The sequence below is a fragment of the Eptesicus fuscus genome, chromosome 16 (assembly GCF_027574615.1).
Source record: "Eptesicus fuscus isolate TK198812 chromosome 16, DD_ASM_mEF_20220401, whole genome shotgun sequence".
Taxonomy (NCBI): domain Eukaryota; kingdom Metazoa; phylum Chordata; class Mammalia; order Chiroptera; family Vespertilionidae; genus Eptesicus; species Eptesicus fuscus.
In genome coordinates, this window is record NC_072488.1 from 1,677,834 (window position 1) to 1,698,682 (window position 20,849).

Genomic DNA, 20,849 nt, shown 5'->3' on the forward strand with positions numbered 1-20,849 from the left:
CACAAAACAAACGCTTCATGGGATTTTTACACACGTGTCCTCAGTGGTCTCTGAGCACGCATCCTGCGTGGGCATCAGGCGTGCAGTTCCTCACACCGTTAGGCATGAAACCTTGTGAGTTTCCGCCTTACAATGCCTGGAAGCGAGTTGTGATCACTAAGACATGGTGCGGGGCGGGGGGAGAATTGACACATCGAGGACACAGACCGGAAGCGGATCCCGGACTGCACGGCACGGCGTGGCGGGAAGGCTGCGGGCAAGTGGCGGGAGCGGACGGATTACCTCCCCAGGAGTGAACACCTGCTGGGGAAAGGCGTGTTGTACCTGCGTCTACACCATCCTAGCCGGGTGAAAGCACGATGCACAAGACAAAACCACGCACACAGAAGCTGTGGGTAAGTGTTCACGTGTGCTCACGTGGGGGAAGGACCTCCTCACCATTTCCAACGTTAAATGTATGTACATGTTATAGAAGAAATCCATAGAAAAAAACATGTGTCTGGCCAGGTGGAAATCTTCAATTTTTCATGGAGGCAATTCAGGTGGTTTATGAAAGAGTTCTTTCAAACTCCAGACGAATAGGCAACCCCAATCTAGCTGAACGCCCCGGGGCCAGGAAGAGGGGGACAGCGCCCCAACGGGAATGCTTTCCCCAGGGAGCGCGCTCCCGGGAGCCACCGGATGGAGCGGCCGCACGCACCCTCACACACGGCGTGGACACGGCCACCGCTCGGGGGCGGCGGCGTTTCCCCACGACGCGGCAGCTCCTCCCCGCTCACACGCTCTTCCGCAGCCTGGCCGGCGCCCCATCAGGAGAAGTCGACTGCCTTCCCGCTGTGAGCCCCGCCGGACTGCGCTGGCCGGAGGTTCCGGCGGGAGCCCCTGCTCCCAGGCGCAGCCCATGATGGGCCCGGCAGTTCCTCCTTCCCGCCGTGGGGAAGCTGGCTGCCGGGAAAGCGTGAATGTCCTGAGGCCCCACACGCGGAGGCCCTGGAGGATGAGACGAAGACGGAAGGAGGGCCCCAGGGACGAGCGGATAAGAGGCTGTGGGACCTTCACACCGTGGAGGACTAGGCAGCTGTGAAAAGGGGGGTCTCTTACCCTGTGGGACAGCCTGGGCGGACCTGGGGAATACTGTGCTAAGTGGAATTAGCTAATCCGAGCCGGACAAATAGCACACGATCTCACGTATCTGTGGAATCTAATGAGCAAAATGAATTGGCCAACCAAACAAGACCCGAAGCAGGGAGGCATGGAACAGACTGACATACCTCCATGTGGGGTTCGGGGGACGAGGAGAGATAAACCAAAGAAGTTATATACTCACTAGTGGCCCGGTGCACAGATTCGTGCACACTGAAAGGAAATTGATTAGAAGAAATATTTTAATATCGCTATTCACCCTTTCTCTATAATAGAAGTGTCAACCAAATTCACGATCGACAATGCCAGATGGAAACACACGAGAGCGACTGGCGCCAGCGAGAGCTTTATATGTGTCGCGCATGCACAAGTCAACTTAGCCTTTTATAGATATACAACAAAGTTGCTTAATTAGACCTGCTTTCTGAGTTAGCTAAACTTTTTCCAGCCCAGTGAAGCACCCCAACTTCTCTTTCAGGTAATTGTCAACAACACAGCAGTAAATGTCAACACGAAGCAGATTATTATTGTATATATATATATATATATATATATATATATATATGCACAGCCCATGGAGAGGGCTACAGGGTAGTGAAGATCTGGTGGGGACTAGATAGGGGCTGAAAGGAGGAGACTGGGGGGGTGGTAAATGAAAGACATCTGTAATACTATCAACAATAAAAAATATATTTTTCTAAAAAAAGAAGGAAGGAGGAAGGAGGAAGGAGTGTGAGAGAGGCACCAAGCAGGGCCACGTCCTAAGATACGTGAGTGAAGAAGCTGATGCCACGTGAAAAAGACGGACCTGTCCAGTTGAACTTTCCCTGGATCCCGGACCCACAAAATCCTAAGCAAAATAATGCACCAGTCTGTTTCAGGCCACTTCCTGTTGGTGGACCGGTCCTTCCTTCCTTTTTTAAAATGTATTTGTATTTATTTCAGAGAGAGAAAGGGGGAGGGAGAGAGAGATAGAAACATCAGTGAGGAGAGAGAATCATGGATCGGCTGCCTCCTGCACGCCCCCTACTGGGATCAGGCCTGTAACCCAGGCACATGCCCTGGACCGGGGATCGAACTGTGACCTCCTGGTTCGTAGGGTGACGCTCCACCGCTGAGCCACGCCGGCCGGGCTGCTTCGGTATTGTTTACGTCTGTCCTATAGGCTGGCTGATAACTACTGACCCACCTCTGAGCTCACTGACTCCTCCTTCCGCCACCACAAACCGCTCCGTGGAGCCCCTTAGTCCACGCTCCATTTGGGTAATTTCCTCTTCAACTCTAGGATTCCCTTTGGTTCTCTCGAGCAGCTTCTATGCCTTCCCTGACATTCCCTGTTTGCTGAGTCGTGGTCATCAGATCTTCTCCTAATTCCTTGAACATGTGTCTAAGAGCTGCTTGGCAGTTTCGGGGTCCAGTTAGAGGCAGTCCCGCTCGGCCGCTTCGCCCCCGTTTCTCCGCGCACAGAAAAATGCTCCGGGGGCCGTCCTGGGCCTGCCCACCTCGGAGGCCAGTCAATGATTAGTGCTCACGCCCCTTCAGCCAAGGAGGCTCCTGCCCTCCGCCGACCTATCTGTGGGGGGTCGGAGGGCTCACGTAATGGCCACAGTCTTCAAGTGTGCCCCAGCGTTTCCTCTGACCCAGGCCTCTCGGGCCTCCCCGGGGCCGTGTGCAGCCTCCAGCCAGGGGCGTGCAGAGAGCTTCCCAAGTCCCCCTGCGGCCGGCCCTCACCTCCGGTCTCCCTCTGCCCCGGGTACAGCCCACGTCCTCGGCGGGAGAGCCAGACGCATCCCCGTTAGCCTCTGCCCGGGCTCCCGCCCTGCACCCCAGGTCACGCCAGTCGCCGGTGTGGGAGCCGCGTCCTCAGGGCCAGCCCACGCTAGTAGAACTGCGTTTCGGGGAATGAAAAATGCAGGTACCCCCAGGCAAGAATAGCACAGATTCCCCCGTTCTCACTCAGAAGTCGGCAGCTTTTGAGGGTTAAGTGCTTCTCCGGTTGTTGTTTTGCTTTTGGTCCGTGTCCAGGGCCCTAACATGGGTTGGGCAAGTTCCTCCAGTGTCATAACTGGCTTTTTGGTGTTTTGTTTTTTTTTGTTTTTTTGGGGGGGTAATTTGTCCACCTCTTCACTCCTTAATAGACGGTCCATCAATGGCAATGGGTTTGGAGTGGCTCGGGACAGATGGGAAACGTGGCCACACCTCGTCAAGTCCCGGCAGCGGAGAGCCTGGGGGCTCCCTGGGGAGAGTGGATGAGTGTGTGGACGGGAAATCATGGAAAGGAGAATCTGAAACGCTTTAAAAACCGCCTTCTTTACCAGCAAAAGACATCCATGCTGTCTTCCTACCAGACTCAGACCCCCGTCCCCGCCCCCCCACCCCCCCCACCCCACCCCGCTGGCTCCCAGTCCCTTTGGAATGCACGGTCCTCTGCGGGGGCGAGGAGCCTCCTCTCCGGGTCCCCACGCTCAGCTCCTCCCGGATACAGACACCGGATTCGGGCGTCTGGTGACAGAACACCCTCGGCTCTTCCCCGAGACCTGCAGGTGACCCGTGTCCGTCACACCCTGTGCTGTCCGCGAGGCCAGGGCTGGGGCTCCCTGCCCATCCTCTGCCCAGGGGTCCCCCCGGCTGGAAGGTGAGGACCCCGTGACGTACACACACAGTGACCACCCTGAGGGGTATCTGCTCCTCCCGCAGCCTCGGTCACGGGGAGAGGGAGGGAGCTTCGCTGCAGGCACCGGACCAGACACGCACGGGGCCGCCGGCCCGCGGAGTCGCTGACACTGTTCACCGTGACGGGCCGAGCCCGGCTCCGGTGCCGCCTTTGGGCCAATCCCACCGTCCGCCCCGCCGCTGGCTCAGTGCGTGACAGTCACTTCCCTGTTCCGCACAAGGACCGTTTCCGAAGTCGATTCAAATACACGCAGAGAAGTGCTTGTGGCTGCTGGTGACCGGCCGGAGTGCGGCCACCCCCACCACCTGCACCCCGAGAAGTCACACAAGGCCCCCCCACCTCCTCAGCCTGCAGGCAGCCGCCCGCTGAACCCCCCTGAACCCCGTGGCCCCGCGGCCTCGGGAAAGTTTCCCTTCCAGTGGAAAAAAAAAAAAGAGCTAAGACCTTTGGGTTCTAATTCATTTAATTAAATCTAAATCTAATTCATTCGATTTAGGGTTTAGGTGGGACGTAGAAAAGGGAAAACAGAGTCCATTCACCTGTGAAGGTCTTGAAAGCACGGGCAGCAAGAAAGACAAGGTGGCCCGGCCGGCGGGGCTCAGTTTTGAGTGTCAACCTATGACCCCGGAGGTCAAGGTTCGATTCCCGGCCAGGGCACATGCCCGGGTTGTGGGCTCCATCCCCCGTGGGGGGCGTGCAGGAGGCCGCTGATCCATGATTCTCTCTCATCACTGATGTTTCTCTCTCTCCCTCTCCCTTCCTCTCCGACGTCAATACAAACATATTAAAAACAAAACAAAAAGCATGTTCCGTGTGACCTCACGGGAGTGTCAGAGTCCACGGGGCCCTGGGTGGGGAGGGTGGGCGCCGCACACGGGTTAGTGAGCTCAGCCCTTTGCCTCCCAGGGACTTCGACACCGAGAGGCTGGGCCGGAGCCTCATTCCGCTCTGTGTCCTCGGCTCCGCCCAGAGGAGTAAACCATCGAATGTGCCCCTGACCCAGCTGAATCGGCTCTGCCCACGAGCTGACCGTTTTCTGAAACCCACGCCCGGGGCCAACGGCAGAGGGCGCCTCTTCCCCAGGTCCCAGCCCCGAGAGACCCCGCGGGCTCAGCTCAGCTCAGCTCAGCTCCGGGCGCCCTTCCCTCCCCCCACCCCCCGCCTCTGTGTTATCAGCCAAAGCATGGGGCAGGTCACATCATCTTTCTTTTTGTTTGTATTGACGTCAGAGAGGAAGGGAGAGGGAGAGAGAGAAACATCCGTGATGAGAGAGAATCACGGATCAGCTGCCTCCTGCACGCCCCCCACGGGGGATGGAGCCCACAACCCGGGCGTGTGCCTTGGCCGGGAATCGAACCTTGACCTCCGGGGTCATAGGTTGACACTCAAAACTGAGGCCCGCCGGCCGGGCCACCTTGTCTTTCTTGCCCTGACCGGGAATCGAACCCTGACCGCCTGGTTCCTAGGTCGACGCTCCACCCCTGAGCCCCCCGGGCTGGGCACACTGAACATCTTTAGATCAGGAGTCCTCTCACGAGGGATGGCCTGCAATCCTGTCGAGCGCTGCATGTGAGCACCCGTGGCATCTGACACTTAATGAAATCCAGCTGATGGCATCGCATCCTCCCTGCCACCCTACGAGGCAGGCCCTGTCACGGCTCCTGACTGACAATGAGGCACCGAGGCCGGGGCGGACAGCAACTCAGACAGGGTGGCCGGCTCCCACCCGGAGCCAGGATCTGAATGCAGCGTGACCTCCTCGCTGAGCTGTCCCCACAGGCAGTGTCACCTGAGACGCACGGGAGCCAGCCGCCCAGGTGAAGGTGACTCATTCTGACGGGAAGGGGGCGGGGGTGGGGGAGGCCCTCCGCCCAGAGGTCACCCAGAGCCGGGGCCCAGGGCCCAGCACCCATGCAAACACAGAGGACGTGGGTGTGGACAGCTTGTGCATGGGCGTGGGCATGGGCGTGTGTGGGTGCGTGTGCGTGTGTGAGCACACGTGTGTGTGTGTGTGTGCGTGTGAAGTACAGTGGCTCGTTCCGGCTGGGGCCGTCTCAGTGGAGGAGGGAGAGCTGCCACTCAGAGTGGGCAGGACGGAGGGCAAAGGCGCCAGCGGCTGAGGCCCGAGCGCCCGCTGCTAATTCTCAGGAAGCTCAGGACACGCCAGCCCCGCCTCTGGCCGGTTTGCTCAGTGATCAGAGCGTCGGCCCACGGACCGAAGGGTCTCCGGTTCAATTCCTGGTCAAAGGCACGGGGCACGGGCCGGAGGTGACCAATCGATGTGTGTGTGTCTCTCTCTCCCCCTCTTACCTCTCTTCCATTCTCTCCAGAAATCAATGGGGGGAAATATCCTCGGACGAGGATTAAAAGAAAAAAGAAAAAGCCGGCCCCAACCCCACAGCTCAGTGGTGCTTGTTATTCTTTCAAAAATTAAGCCAGGATGTTTATGTCGTCCGTAAGCAGATGACAATCTCTTTGTTTCTCCAACTTAAAACAAACAGAAACCTCTGAAAGAACCTTGGCCGAGAAATAACCTGACCACACACGACCCACCGCGACCCGGGAGCAGACAGACAGACGGGTCCCTTTTCACAGACTCCCGGCGGCCAGTCCCCGGTCCGGACCTCGATCACGCAGCCTCGCCTTCCAGAACCTACGCTCCCGCGTCCGCCCCGTGGCGGAGCCTCTCACACAGCGCTGCGGGGATGTTTGTAAAAAGCACTAGCGAGCCCGGCCGGTGTGGCTCAGGGGTGAGCGTCCACCTACGAACCAGGAGGTCACGGCTCAAGTCCCGGTCGGGGCTCAGGCCCGGGGTGCCGGCTCCATGCCCAGTGTGGGGCCTGCAGGAGGCAGCCGATCCGTGATTCTCTCTCATCGTGGATGTGTTTCTATGTCTCCTTCTTCTCTGAAATCAATAAAAATGTTTGTTTGTTTTTTATTAAAAATAAAAAGCAGAGCCCCGGCAGGCGAGCGTCCCCTCACACGTCCACGCACACCCACGGGTCACGGAAGCACGCGGTGTTCAGACACGGGACTGCCTTTGTTTGCCACTCGAATAGATGGTTGTGTGGGTTTCTTCACTTTTCTTCCAACTCCGGCGAGAATGAGGGTCTTGTTGTCAACGGGAGAGTAATTTCCAAACGCCCCAACGCCGGAGAGGCCCCGTCCTCGGTGGGAGAAGGACGCCTCGTTTTTACTTCTGTGTTCCTTATCTTCACCAGTACAACGACCGGGTCATTGTTAAATAACACGTTATTTTTAAAACAAGAAGATGCGTCATCTAATGGGACACGATCTTCCAACTCCTTTTCACCGATCCGTCCGGAGTCAGCCGTGTGGACGGGACCGGGCGGAGCCCCGCGGGAGGGAGCCGCGCAGACTCCCCACGCGGCGCGTTCAGACAGGACACACCGCCGCGGCGCTGCCTCTGTTTGCCCGGCACGGGTGGGGGTCTTGTCCGCGCCCTCCGTTCACGACCCCACGTCCCCCTCCACCTTCGTCCCCGGGGACACGCCCGCGCTGCGCGGGGATGGCGGGAGGCTCCTCACAGGTCCCGTTCACAACGGGAGGGAAAGCGAGGACCCAAAGCCTCTCCGCGGACGTGGCGCACAGGCCGTCTGCACACCCTCCCTTGGGGCGGGGGTTCGGGAGGGACGCCCCCCGACCTCTCAGACACCCAGCGGGGCCGGGACATCCTACCACCGGGCACCGAGTCACAGGGGCCCCTCCCGTGGGGACTGGGAACACGGGAAACCCCGACGGCCCAAGCACGACGTGCGCAAGGCCACTGCGTCCCTTTGGGTGACGTTGCCTCCACCCTCCAGCCGCACCCCCACGCTCCCCCTGCCTCAATGCCTGCCCCCCTCCCTCCAGCCGCTCCCCCACGCTCCCTCTGCCTCAATGCCCGGCCCCCACCCCCAGGGAACCCTCCGGCGCTCCCCTCCGCGGCTGGAGCCTGTGCAGATCGGCTCCGTGTCCTCAGGAAGGCCGCCCTGAGCGCCCTGCCCGGGGTCCCTCCCGCTGGACCCGGTGCCCTGAGCCCCCACCCCGTCTGCAGCAGACCTGACCTCCGGCCGGGAGGGACGCGTCCTGCAGGCGGGCACCCAGCACCCAGGCCAAGGACACGGCAGGACAGGGAGCCGTCACCCGGGGAGAGGTGCCGGGGACAGACGGTGGGAAGGCCGGCCCCGCACGAGCGGCCTGGGCTGGGCGAACCTCAGACCAGAAGCGGGCGAGCTCCAGGTCTCGGGGTGGAGCCACCGAGAGCCCTGCAAGGCGGTCCCCTTCCCTCCCGACAGCGCCCCAACACGGGCCTCCGGCAGCGGATCCCCGGACCTGGGGGCTCTGGGCGCAGGGCGGTCATCTCAGGAAGAAAGGTAAGTCACCAACCATTCTCCCACGAGCGATCTTAACACCAACACGCCGCACCGAGGACCGGAGGCGGCGCGGGTCCCAGCGGGATGTCAGAGCCAAAGACAGAGGCCCGGTCCTCCCGCCGCCTCTCAGGGTGCTGCTCGGAACCCTGGCCCTGCCTTAAGCCCGGGCTCTCAGCCAGAGACAGCTCTGCACCCCAGGGGGCCCTGGAAGTGCCTGGAAACATTCATATGGGAGGAGCTCCTGGAGTGTAGTGGGCGGGGCCAGGGCTGCAGCCGCACCTCCCACAGAGACGGGAAGCCACACACCAATGAGTTACCCTCCTACCTGCCCCCCCAGCGCCAACAGGGCGAGGCTGAGAGCCCAGGCGCAGGTACACGGGAGGGCGCACACCGACGATTTCACGACAGTTCTCGAAAAAGCGATCACAGTGTGGGGTAATTTTAACGCAGTAAGATTCTATCTGACCCAGCTGTGTTCGTGGGAAACGCACGCGTGCGCGCGCGCGTGTGCGTGTCTGCGTATGTGTGTGTGTGTCTGTGTGTGCGTGTGTGTGTGAGCAAAGCGGACACTTACTTGTGCATGTGCTCCATTCCGATGATGACCATGATGCAGTAGGAAATTCCACTCTGTACGAGGAAATGTAAGGCATACCTACAAAGAGCGAGAGCTGGGTTAGACCGGGACGGCACCCTCACAAACACCCAGTTCAAACAACTTGGGCTTCAAAGTGCTGGCTCAGGGGCTGAGCGTCGACCTGTGAACCAGGAGGCCAGGGTTCAATCCCCGGTCAGGGCACAGGCCCCGGGTGCAGGAGGCAGCCGGTCCATGATTCTCTCTCATCATTGATGTTTCTCTCTCTCTCTCCCTCTCTCTCTCCCTCTCCCTTCCTGAGATCAATACACACACACACACACACACACACACACACACACACACGGCCTGGAGTGTTACTATAACCCTACACAATGGCATACAGCCCCCCAACGGCGCCCCAGCCCCCCAACACCGCTCGTGCGGCAATAAGGAACTGCTTTAAATGACGTGTCTGACTTGGTGTAAAAGATTTATAAAACGGGCGCAAAGAGCTACGCATGATGGACTAAGTGCCTCTATTCCTCACCTGTCCTTCCTCACACATTATTAATCGTCAATGCCCTCAGCCCAGACTGGAGAGACAGGGCCACTCTCCACTCATTGACATAAAACTACAAAGCGTCAGTCCTGGCCGGAGTGGCTCGGCTGGCTGAGCATCATCCTGTGCACCAAAAGGTTGCAGGTTCGATTCCCGGTCAGGGCACAGGCCCAGGTTGCGGGCTGGATCCCCAGCAGGGGGCGTGCAGGAGGCAGCTGATCCATGATTCTCTCTCATCATTGGTGTTTCTCTCTCTCTCTCCTCTCCCTTCCTCTCTGAAATCAATACAAATACATTTTTTAAAACAGCCAAAAAAACACTATAAAACTTTCTAAGTAAATATAAGCACTGAGAGTGTATCTTTCTACACACTCGGTTCACTAGGACGTCACGTCCTCGCTCCATAGGATCAACATACTTACCATCCAAAGCAGAAAACCGCAAGATACAGGCCCAAAAGAGTGGCCACGACATGTCTGATAAAAGAGCTCGTTTTGCTCGCGTGAAGGTAAGTTCGAAACCAAACGGCCGCTAGCAAGGCAAAGAGCTGGCACACGACGAAGTTGACCTGCGAAGAGAAAGTGCAAGGGCCCGTTAGCAACACGGACGGGACCTTGTCCGCGGCGTCGTCTGTACACGCTCAGGGCGGAAGCACCGCGTACCATGAAGATCTCCCATTTCACAACCGACGCAGAGCTCGGGGGCCGTCCGGGGGTGAGCGCCTCCGGCCCAGAGGGAGGGGCCCGCCGTCTGTGCCCACGTGGCAGGGACGGGGCCGCAGGGTGAAGCCGGGATGGGCCCACCGTCTCTGCCCACGTGGCAGGGACAGGGGCCACAGGGTGAAGCCGGGAGGGGCCCGCCGTCTGTGCCCACGTGGCAGGGACGGGGGCCACAGGGTGAAGCCGGGAGGGGCCCACCGTCTGTGCCCACGTGGCAGGAACGGGGGCCGCAGGGTGAAGCCGGGAGGGGCCCACCATCTGTGCCCCCGTGGCAGGGACGGGGCCGCAGGGTGAAGCCGGGATGGGCCCGCCGTCTGTGCCCACGTGGCAGGGACGGGGCCACAGGGTGAAGCCGGGAGGGGCCGGGAAGGACCTGAGGACCCGGGCTCAGGCACAGAGAAGGAGCGCGGGCACCCCGGGGGGTGAGGGAGACTGAGCGCCATGGTGACGCTGGGAGCGGTGGCCCTTCAGGACAGAGGACGGTGAAAGGGGGTCCTTTCGCTGCACCCCTCTCCCTCTGCGTTCCGCCCTGTGGGCCTTTAGTATCTGCCCTGAGGGATGCTGCCTGTTTCCCAGTTCCCAGACAAGCCCCTGAGCCAGGATTTCACATAATAATTACCTCCGACCCGGAGCCGCCCTGCCGGCTGCCTCCCCTGAAGGCATGGCGGGCCGGCCAGGCCTTGACGGAGAGGAACCCTCCACACGCGGTCACACGGCCACAGGAAAACAACTCTCTCAACCCCGACGGACGGAGCAGAGAGCAGGCGGCGCACCGGACCCGCAGAGACGGAAGGCAGCGTCGCCCGCCTGCTCACCTCCTCTAACCGCAGCCCGCGCCACGGGCAAGGCCTCCGGCCGAGGAGGAAGCACGGAGGGCCAGCTGTGGGGGGAGAGTCCTCCGGCGAGGAGGAAGCATGGAGGGCCAGCTGTGGGGGGAAAGGTCCCCGGCCGAGAAGGAAGCATGGAGGGCCAGCTGTGGGGGGAAAGGCCTCCGGCCGAGAAGGGAACTGGGAAACCAGCAGCATCCCTCAGGGCAGATACTCAGGGGTGCACGGAGGGCCAGCTGTGGGGGGAGAGTCCTCTGGCCGAGGAGGAAGCATGGAGGGCCAGCTGTGGGGGGAAGGCCTCCGGCCGAGGAGGAAGCACGGAGGGCCAGCTGTGGGGGGAGAGTCCTCCGGCCGAGAAGGAAGCATGGAGGGCCAGCTGTGGGGGGAGAGTCCTCTGGCCGAGGAGGAAGCATGGAGGGCCAGCTGTGGGGGGAAAGGCCTCCGGCCGAGGAGGAAGCACGGAGGGCCAGCTGTGGGGGAAAGGCCTCCGGCCGAGGAGGAAGCACGGAGGGCCAGCTGTGGGGGGAGAGTCCTCCGGCCGAGGAGGAAGCACGGAGGGCCAGCTGTGGGGGAAAAGGTCCCCGGCCGAGGAGGAAGCACGGAGGGCCAGCTGTGGGGGGAGAGTCCTCCGGCCGAGGAGGAAGCACGGAGGGCCAGCTGTGGGGGGAGAGTCCTCCGGCCGAGGAGGAAGCACGGAGGGCCAGCTGTGGGGGGAGAGTCCTCCGGCCGAGGAGGAAGCACGGAGGGCCAGCTGTGGGGGGAAAGGTCCCCGGCCGAGAAGGAAGCACGGAGGGCCAGCTGTGGGGGGAGAGTCCTCCGGCCGAGGAGGAAGCACGGAGGGCCAGCTGTGGGGGAAAAGGTCCCCGGCCGAGGAGGAAGCACGGAGGGCCAGCTGTGGGGGGAAGTCCTCGGGCCGAGGAGGAAGCACGGAGGGCCAGCTGTGGGGGAAGTCCTCCGGCCGAGGAGGAAGCACGGAGGGCCAGCTGTGGGGGGAGAGTCCTCCGGCCGAGGAGGAAGCATGGAGGGCCAGCTGTGGGGGAAAGGCCTCGGGCCGAGGAGGAAGCACGGAGGGCCAGCTGTGGGGAAAGGTCCCCGGCCGAGGAGGAAGCAGGGAGGGCCAGCTGTGGGGGGAGAGTCCTCCGGCCGAGGAGGAAGCACGGAGGGCCAGCTGTGGGGGGAAGGCCTCGGGCCGAGGAGGAAGCACGGAGGGGCAGCTGTGGGGGGAGAGTCCTCCGGCCGAGAAGGAAGCATGGAGGGCCAGCTGTGGGGGGAAAGGCCTCCGGCCGAGGAGGAAGCACGGAGGGGCAGCTGTGGGGGGAAAGGCCTCCGGCCGAGGAGGAAGCACGGAGGGGCAGCTGTGGGGGGAGAGTCCTCCGGCCGAGAAGGAAGCATGGAGGGCCAGCTGTGGGGGGAAAGGCCTCCGGCCGAGGAGGAAGCATGGAGGGCCAGCTGTGGGGGGAAAGGCCTCCGGCCGAGGAGGAAGCACGGAGGGCCAGCTGTGGGGGGAAGTCCTCTGGCCGAGGAGGAAGCACGGAGGGCCAGCTATGGGGGGAAGGCCTCCGGCCGAGGAGGAAGCATGGAGGGCCAGCTGTGGGGGGAGAGTCCTCCGGCCGAGAAGGAAGAACGGAGGGCCAGCTGTGGGGGGAAAGTCCTCCGGCCGAGAAGGAAGCACGGAGGGCCAGCTGTGGGGGGAGAGTCCTCCGGCCGAGGAGGAAGCATGGAGGGCCAGCTGTGGGGGGAAGGCCTCTGGCCGAGGAGGAAGCATGGAGGGCCAGCTGTGGGGGGAGAGGCCTCCGGCCGAGAAGGAAGCATGGAGGGCCAGCTGTGGGGGGAAAGGCCTCTGGCCGAGGAGGAAGCATGGAGGGCCAGCTGTGGGGGGAGAGTCCTCCGGCCGAGGAGGAAGCATGGAGGGCCAGCTGTGGGGGGAAGGCCTCTGGCCGAGGAGGAAGCACGGAGGGCCAGCTGTGGGGGGAGAGTCCTCCGGCCGAGGAGGAAGCACGGAGGGCCAGCTGTGGGGGAAAAGGTCCCCGGCCGAGGAGGAAGCACGGAGGGCCAGCTGTGGGGGGAGAGTCCTCCGGCCGAGGAGGAAGCACGGAGGGCCAGCTGTGGGGGGAGAGTCCTCCGGCCGAGGAGGAAGCACGGAGGGCCAGCTGTGGGGGGAGAGTCCTCCGGCCGAGGAGGAAGCACGGAGGGCCAGCTGTGGGGGGAAAGGTCCCCGGCCGAGGAGGAAGAACGGAGGGCCAGCTGTGCGGGGAAGACCTCCGGGCGAGAAGGAAGCACGGAGGGCCAGCTGTGGGGGAAAAGGTCCCCGGCCGAGGAGGAAGCACGGAGGGCCAGCTGTGGGGGGAAGTCCTCGGGCCGAGGAGGAAGCACGGAGGGCCAGCTGTGGGGGAAGTCCTCCGGCCGAGGAGGAAGCACGGAGGGCCAGCTGTGGGGGGAGAGTCCTCCGGCCGAGGAGGAAGCATGGAGGGCCAGCTGTGGGGGAAAGGCCTCCGGCCGAGGAGGAAGCACGGAGGGCCAGCTGTGGGGGGAAAGGTCCCCGGCCGAGAAGGAAGCACGGAGGGCCAGCTGTGGGGGGAAAGGTCCCCGGCCGAGGAGGAAGCACGGAGGGCCAGCTGTGGGGGGAGAGTCCTCTGGCCGAGGAGGAAGCATGGAGGGCCAGCTGTGGGGGGAGAGTCCTCGAGCCGAGGAGGAAGCACGGAGGGCCAGCTGTGGGGGGAAGGCCTCCGGCCAAGGAGGAAGCACGGAGGGCCAGCTGTGGGGGGAGAGTCCTCGGGCCGAGGAGGAAGCACGGAGGGCCAGCTGTGGGGGAAAGGCCTCCGGCCGAGGAGGAAGCACGGAGGGCCAGCTGTGGGGGGAGAGTCCTCCGGCCGAGAAGGAAGCACGGAGGGCCAGCTGTGGGGGGAAAGGCCTCCGGCCGAGGAGGAAGCACGGAGGGGCAGCTGTGGGGGGAAAGGCCTCCGGCCAAGGAGGAAGCACGGAGGGCCAGCTGTGGGGGGAGAGTCCTCCGGCCGAGAAGGAAGCATGGAGGGCCAGCTGTGGGGGGAAAGGCCTCCGGCCGAGGAGGAAGCATGGAGGGCCAGCTGTGGGGGGAAAGGCCTCCGGCCGAGGAGGAAGCACGGAGGGCCAGCTGTGGGGGGAAGTCCTCTGGCCGAGGAGGAAGCATGGAGGGCCAGCTGTGGGGGGAAGGCCTCCGGGCGAGAAGGAAGCATGGAGGGCCAGCTGTGGGGGGAGAGTCCTCCGGCCGAGAAGGAAGAACGGAGGGCCAGCGGTGGGGGGAGAGTCCTCCGGCCGAGAAGGAAGCACGGAGGGCCAGCTGTGGGGGGAGAGTCCTCGGGCCGAGGAGGAAGCACGGAGGGCCAGCTGTGGGGGGAGAGTCCTCCGGCCGAGGAGGAAGCACGGAGGGCCAGCTGTGGGGGGAGAGTCCTCTGGCCGAGGAGGAAGCATGGAGGGCCAGCTGTGGGGGGAGAGTCCTCAGGCCGAGAAGGAAGCACGGAGGGCCAGCTGTGGGGGGAGAGTCCTCCGGCCGAGGAGGAAGCACGGAGGGCCAGCTGTGGGGGGAGAGTCCTCCGGCCGAGGAGGAAGCACGGAGGGCCAGCTGTGGGGGGAGAGTCCACCGGCCGAGGAGGAAGCATGGAGGGCCAGCTGTGGGGGGGAAGGCCTCCGGCCGAGAAGGAAGCACGGAGGGCCAGCTGTGGGGGGAGAGTCCTCCGGCCGAGGAGGAAGCACGGAGGGCCAGCTGTGGGGGGAAAGGCCTCCGGCCGAGGAGGAAGCACGGAGGGCCAGCTGTGGGGGGAGAGTCCTCCGGCCGAGGAGGAAGCACGGAGGGGCAGCTGTGGGGGGAGAGTCCTCCGGCCGAGAAGGAAGCACGGAGGGCCAGCTGTGGGGGGAAAGGCCTCCGGCCGAGGAGGAAGCACGGAGGGGCAGCTGTGGGGGGAAAGGCCTCCGGCCGAGGAGGAAGCACGGAGGGGCAGCTGTGGGGGGAGAGTCCTCCGGCCGAGAAGGAAGCATGGAGGGCCAGCTGTGGGGGGAAAGGCCTCCGGCCGAGGAGGAAGCACGGAGGGCCAGCTGTGGGGGGAAGTCCTCTGGCCGAGGAGGAAGCACGGAGGGCCAGCTGTGGGGGGAAGGCCTCTGGCCGAGGAGGAAGCATGGAGGGCCAGCTGTGGGGGGAAAGGCCTCTGGCCGAGAAGGAAGCACGGAGGGCCAGCTGTGGGGGGAGAGTCCTCCGGCCGAGAAGGAAGCACGGAGGGCCAGCTGTGGGGGGAGAGTCCTCGGGCCGAGGAGGAAGCACGGAGGGCCAGCTGTGGGGGGAGAGTCCTCCGGCCGAGGAGGAAGCACGGAGGGCCAGCTGTGGGGGGAAAGTCCTCAGGCCGAGAAGGAAGCATGGAGGGCCAGCTGTGGGGGGAAAGGTCCCCGCTAACCGCAGCCACACGGGCACGTGATGAAGCTCAGGGAAGGGCGAGCTGCTGGGTGCGGGGAGCAGATAGTGAGCCACACCCCGACTAGCCCTCCGGGCACAGACGGGGGGGGGGGGGGGGGGGCTGGTCTGCTGCCCGTCTCCGCGCTCCGCACACTCACTCGGACACGTGACTGGCAGCGAGCTCATCCCTAAACAGGATAAAGGGGGATAAACAGGAGCAAGGAACTAGAGCCCCATTTTATCAAGAGGGTTTGGAGCGTGAGGCTGTTCACGTGTGTGCCTGTGTGTGTGTGTGTGTGTGTGTGTGTGTCACTCAACACCTGTCTCTCCCGTGGTGACAAATAATACACCGGGAGACCTGCCGAGGGCAGAGCGCAGAGTCTAATTCGCGACGACTGGATGCACAACCCTCACATCCACGCGCCGGGGAACGGAGCGGCACAGAGGATGGACCGCGGGGCCACACACGACACAGACGCTCTCAACATGACCCCTGTGAGGAAGGCCTCGGGGAAGAGAGGGCTCCGCCTGGACAACGCCCTCCCCATGAACTGCTGAAAACGCAAGCTGATCTCTGACGACAAAGAGCAGATCCGGGGTTACCTGGGGACGCAGGGGAGGGAGAGGCGGACTCTAAAATAATCTTACAGATTTGTTTGCTGGCTTATTAAAATGGCTGCCAACACCTCACTCACTCACTCATTTCTACGGTGACGATCAGAAGCATTAGCCCACGTAAGTACAGCGTTCCTGTCCTAATTTAACTTGAGAGCACACCTATCCTGGGGCCCCCGATGTGATCCTGGGGGGAAGCACCTGCCCTAAAAAAAAAAAAAAAAAGTCTACTTCGATCCTATTAATTGACAAGACTTCAAGTGATGCGAAGCACGCCTTTCTCCGGGGCTGCCCCAGTATCATCAGATTCCAGATCAATGCGAAATCCACTGGCCAACACGGTGATTTGATTTCGAAGTTACACTGCCTCCACCCGAGATAGTACGCTCCTCCATGAAGACCATGTCAACATGAAGCGTATTAATGGTTAGTGACTCGCTGGGACGTGAGACCCCTCGCCTCGGAAACACTACCCAGCAAGTACTTAAAGAACACACGATCCAAATGAGCCCAGGGAAGCATTTAATTTCTCACTTTTTAAAGAATTTGTGAAGGTTTCAGACCCTGCTGCCAAAAAAAAAAAAAAAAATCACAATGGAATGTTACGCCTCTTGATGCTGCATCCTGTAAGTCATCCTACAGTAAACCTTTAGAAATCATTCCTAGAATGCACGTCTCATGAGAACAGAGGTTTTGGTCGATTGTGATTATTATATTCCTTAGACCCGTTCCTGGTTAAACGCAAATACGTGTTGTCCAGTACGTGCACCTCACACTGTTTTATCTTCCGGATCAGCCGTGTCCCTGAATCGATGAGCAGCCTCTCCTTCCCATGGCTTGAGGACACGTGCGTGTTGAGCAGGAGCGAGAAGGAGTTCGGTGACGGAAACCACCCGTGTCTGACCTCACGCTGCACAGGGACATGGGCGAGTGCGTCACAGGAGACGGCCGGGGACCCGGTCACGTGGGCTGGGCCGGGGAGCAGGCGCCACACGGCGGGGAGACGGCGGCTCCGTGGAAACTCTGACCAGTTTCCACGCCCGGGTCTGGAGGAAGCCACAGCCGGAAGGCCATCTGCACGTCCCACGTCGTCAAATATTTACACCGGCTCCGAGGTGACTGTCAGATCGCCCCACGCTGCTGGTAAAGTCACTCAGTCAAGAGTTCTAACCGTTGTTCAAAAACCAGTGATTTTACGTTTAGTGTCGACCTATGAACCAGGGGGTCACAGTTTGATTCCCGGTCAGGGCACAGGCCCGGGTTGCGGGCTCGATCCCCAGTGTGGGGCGAGCCGGAGGCAGCCGATCAGTGGTTCCCTCTCATCATTGATGTCTCTCTCTCTCTCTCTCTCTCTCCTCCCTTCCTCTCTCTGAAATCAATCAAAAAATATTTTTTAAAAGCCCAGTGATTTCATCTATTGTTTCAGACTCAAGAAACCTCTTCTCCCAAGAAAATAAACAGGCATATGCACCAAGTGTACAGATGGGGAAATTTACTGGGAAATCATGGTAGCAAAACATTACCCATGACCAAGGAATAATTAACAACCATGCATCCCAATGGCAGACCATTACACAGGTTTTGGAAAGCAACGTAATAGAATGGGAAATGACTCTCCAAAAGTAAAGGCAAAAGGTAACAAGAATTTTACATTCAGTATGAGCCCAATTAAAACACTCACACACACACACACACACACATACACACATACACACACACACACAGAGAGAGACACACAGACACCACACACACGTACACACACTCCAAACACACACTACACACATACATACACATATAGCACACACACACACACACATGCACCCAAACACACCACACACACATACATACACTGCACACACACATACCACACATACACCCAAACACACCATGCACACACATACATACACATACAGCACACACACCCAAACACACCACACACACACCACACACACACCACAAAAAAGAGGACTCGGAACTGGAACGTGACTCCGGGGGCCGCAGGTCCGTGGGGCCCTCGCACGCCTGCACGTGTGTACCTCTCGCTTTCCGCCTCTCACTGCTCCCAGCGCGCCCGAGCCTCCCTCTGCGGGGGACGCCCGCACAGCGACTGCGCTCGGCCACACGTGCATGTTTATTAGGCGGCTGCGTTTTCCTCGTTCACCGCTCTTCCCAGCTCTACTCAACACACTGGCGTTTTGAGGGTGAACATACGTAGGGGATCCCTCATTTCACCCCCTTTCCCAGGTGCAGACGGACTGGAGTTGGGCTTCATTCGCCGTTACTCAGTCCTGAGCCACCATTTTGGTTTGGGTTTGAGGTCTTGGCCTGTAAAAAGCCAAAAAGCCGGCCACCCATTTCCCAATCATTTCTAAGATCCTTGGATTTGTGGGGACCGGGGAACACGCGATGCTAACCCACCATTTCTGGTGAGCACAGTAACACCAACTACACAACCTGCTTCTATTCAGTTACCGTTCATGCGTGGCTGTTACCTTTCAAGCATGCGTCGGTAAGCCTTCTACACGTCACTCGGAGTGAAAGCACCCTAAATGCTTTATGTAATTACCAGGTAAAATATGCACATGCGGTTGCTATTGCAGAAGTAAAATGAGACTGACACTCATGAGCGTGAACACTCTGAGGAGGAAACAGCTGAGCTGAGCTGAGCACTGAGAAAGGCTTCGTCCACATGACAACTTTAGGAAGAACGGTACAGCCTCGGAGCCAAATGTTCACCCATTTTTTAAGGTCAAAAAGAGATTAGGTTACGTTATAATTCTATTACTTGTAAAATGGCTTATTGCACTAACTTAACCTTTAAGAATTCTTAACCTTTAAGAACTGCATTCGATTTTTATTGCGTTCCAGGTACTTGAAGAGTGACCTTTTTCATGAAAGGCCCTGCTTGGGAATGCCACGCGTCTTTAATGAGCGCTGCGTCTCCATGGACAAGGAACAGCACCCTGACCTCACCCACGATAATAACATCATGACGCACACATCCTACCTAATGAAGAGCTAATATGCTAATTAGACCGGACGGCGGACCGACCTTCGGAACGACCAAAGGGCGGGGCCGCGAGGGCCGAGCCCCTTGCACGGATTTCGTGCATCGGGCCTCTAGTTCATAATAAAAATGCAGAAGAAATAGGAAAAAGGACGCAGAGGGCGAAGAGAACGGGGTGTCCCAACCACATTCGCTCTCACTCAACAGCCTGAGCCACCGTCTCCGAAGGTTTTAAAAGGAGCGTTTCTCTTGCTTCGAATCTCCGAAGGGAGACGATGCGTGAGGACGGTTCGGGGACTCTGTCGACTGCTGCTGAGATTTGCTGGATGACATCCAGCTCTAACGCAATGCTGATTTCAACACCCCGCCATCAGACTCCGGCCCAAGACGAGGTTTGGGGGACCCGTTTCCACACCTCAGGTCACACCCCTCCAGCGTTCCGTGCGCTCAGACACGCTCTCTCGCACTGACACGCAACCAGCCAGGTGGGGACGACGAGTCCCGGAGTCTGAAGACATGGCCTGGGGGCCGGCCTGGTGGTTTCTATCACTGTCATAACTGTGTTCTTTACGAGAGGATGCTTGCTACGACATCTGCACTTTCTTATTTTCAGTTCATACGAGGACACGATGGAGGCGAAAGCAGCCCACCTTCAGACCGGGGCCGCGAGGGCTGAGCCCCTTGCACGGATTTCGTGCAAGGGCCTCTAGTTCATATTTTTTTAAAAAATCTTAGAATAGGACCCCTGAACCTTACCTATGGCCAAAGCTCCTCGGTACCAGCTGAGGGTAGCGCCCCGGCCCTGCCCCTTCCCCCCTCAGCTCCGCTCAGACCCGTCACGCCCATTCCCGGCGTGTAGCGGGGAGTGCAGTGAGCGGGAACAGGGGTGCGGGTCCCCGTATCAGGAGGGCGCGCTGACCCTCACAGGGGAGCACGCTGCAGATTAACCGTGAACGCCACCGCCTGGCCAGTTATCACGGGTACAGCGTGCTGGCCAGAATTCAACACGCACTCTTCCCAAACCGGAAAGCTGACAGGGGCGCAGGAGGCAACCGACCTCGCCAGACAGGACTTTCTTCCCACCTAGACTTACTTTCTAAAACGCCACACCCGCCCTAACGGGTTTGGCTCAGTGGATAGAGCGTCGGCCTGCGGACTCAAGGGTCCCAGGTTCGATTCCGGTCAAGGGCATGTACCTTGGTTGCGGGCACATCCCCAGTGGGAGATGTGCAGGAGGCAGCTGATGGATGTTTCTCTCTCATCGATGTTTCTAACTCTCTATTCTTCTCCCTTCCTCTCTGTAAAAAATCAATAAAATATATATTTTAAAAATAAAAATAAAAAAATAAAACGCCACACCCCACGGAGAGCCCCCCCAACTCGGACCCGCGAACACGGGCACAGAGGCCGCGGGAGGAGTGGACGGAGGAGGGACAGGGGAAACGCCGACCTTCCCATGTGAACGGGGTGTCACCTTTCCAGACTCTTCTGAGCGGTGACCCTCTCTGAGTGGAAAAACTAGTCAGACCAAATTTAACTGAAAATGCTGCTGGCCAACGTCCACGTGACATCGCCACGCGATGAAACACAAGAGGCATCTTCTACGGGGTGGCCTGGTCTCCGCGCCTCCGGCGCCCACTCCGCCCAGCGAGGGCCGTGCCCGGTCTGCGGGCTCCTCCGACGGCTCGGGCGGCGCGCTCCAGACGGACGGCCACCACCCACCATCACAGGAGCCACCCGCCTCCTCACGGCCCACAAGCTGGGCCTGGCCCAGGGGCGCTGCTCCGGCTAAAGGAGAGAAACAGGAAAACACGTTTAGCCAACATGTTTTCATTCTTGTCACCAAAAGACCCAGAATTCAGGCCTCCCTGGAGGACCCAGCTCTGGTGACATGGGCAGAGGCGAGCGGGGGCTTCCGAGTGGGTCGTGCTGCCG

General features: G+C 60.4%; 1 protein-coding gene across 1 annotated transcript in view; it reads right to left on the reverse strand.

The window, feature by feature from the left end:
* MBOAT2 (membrane bound O-acyltransferase domain containing 2) overlaps positions 1 to 20,849 on the reverse strand; it is a 53,231-nt gene that overhangs the window by 18,872 nt on the left and 13,510 nt on the right. Inside the window, exons 2-3 of the mRNA XM_054727999.1 lie at positions 9,749 to 9,894; positions 8,768 to 8,845 (exon numbers count right to left, since the gene is read on the reverse strand). Of these exons, the coding sequence (XP_054583974.1) occupies positions 8,768 to 8,845; positions 9,749 to 9,894 (224 nt within the window). The remainder of the gene's footprint in view (positions 1 to 8,767; positions 8,846 to 9,748; positions 9,895 to 20,849) is intronic.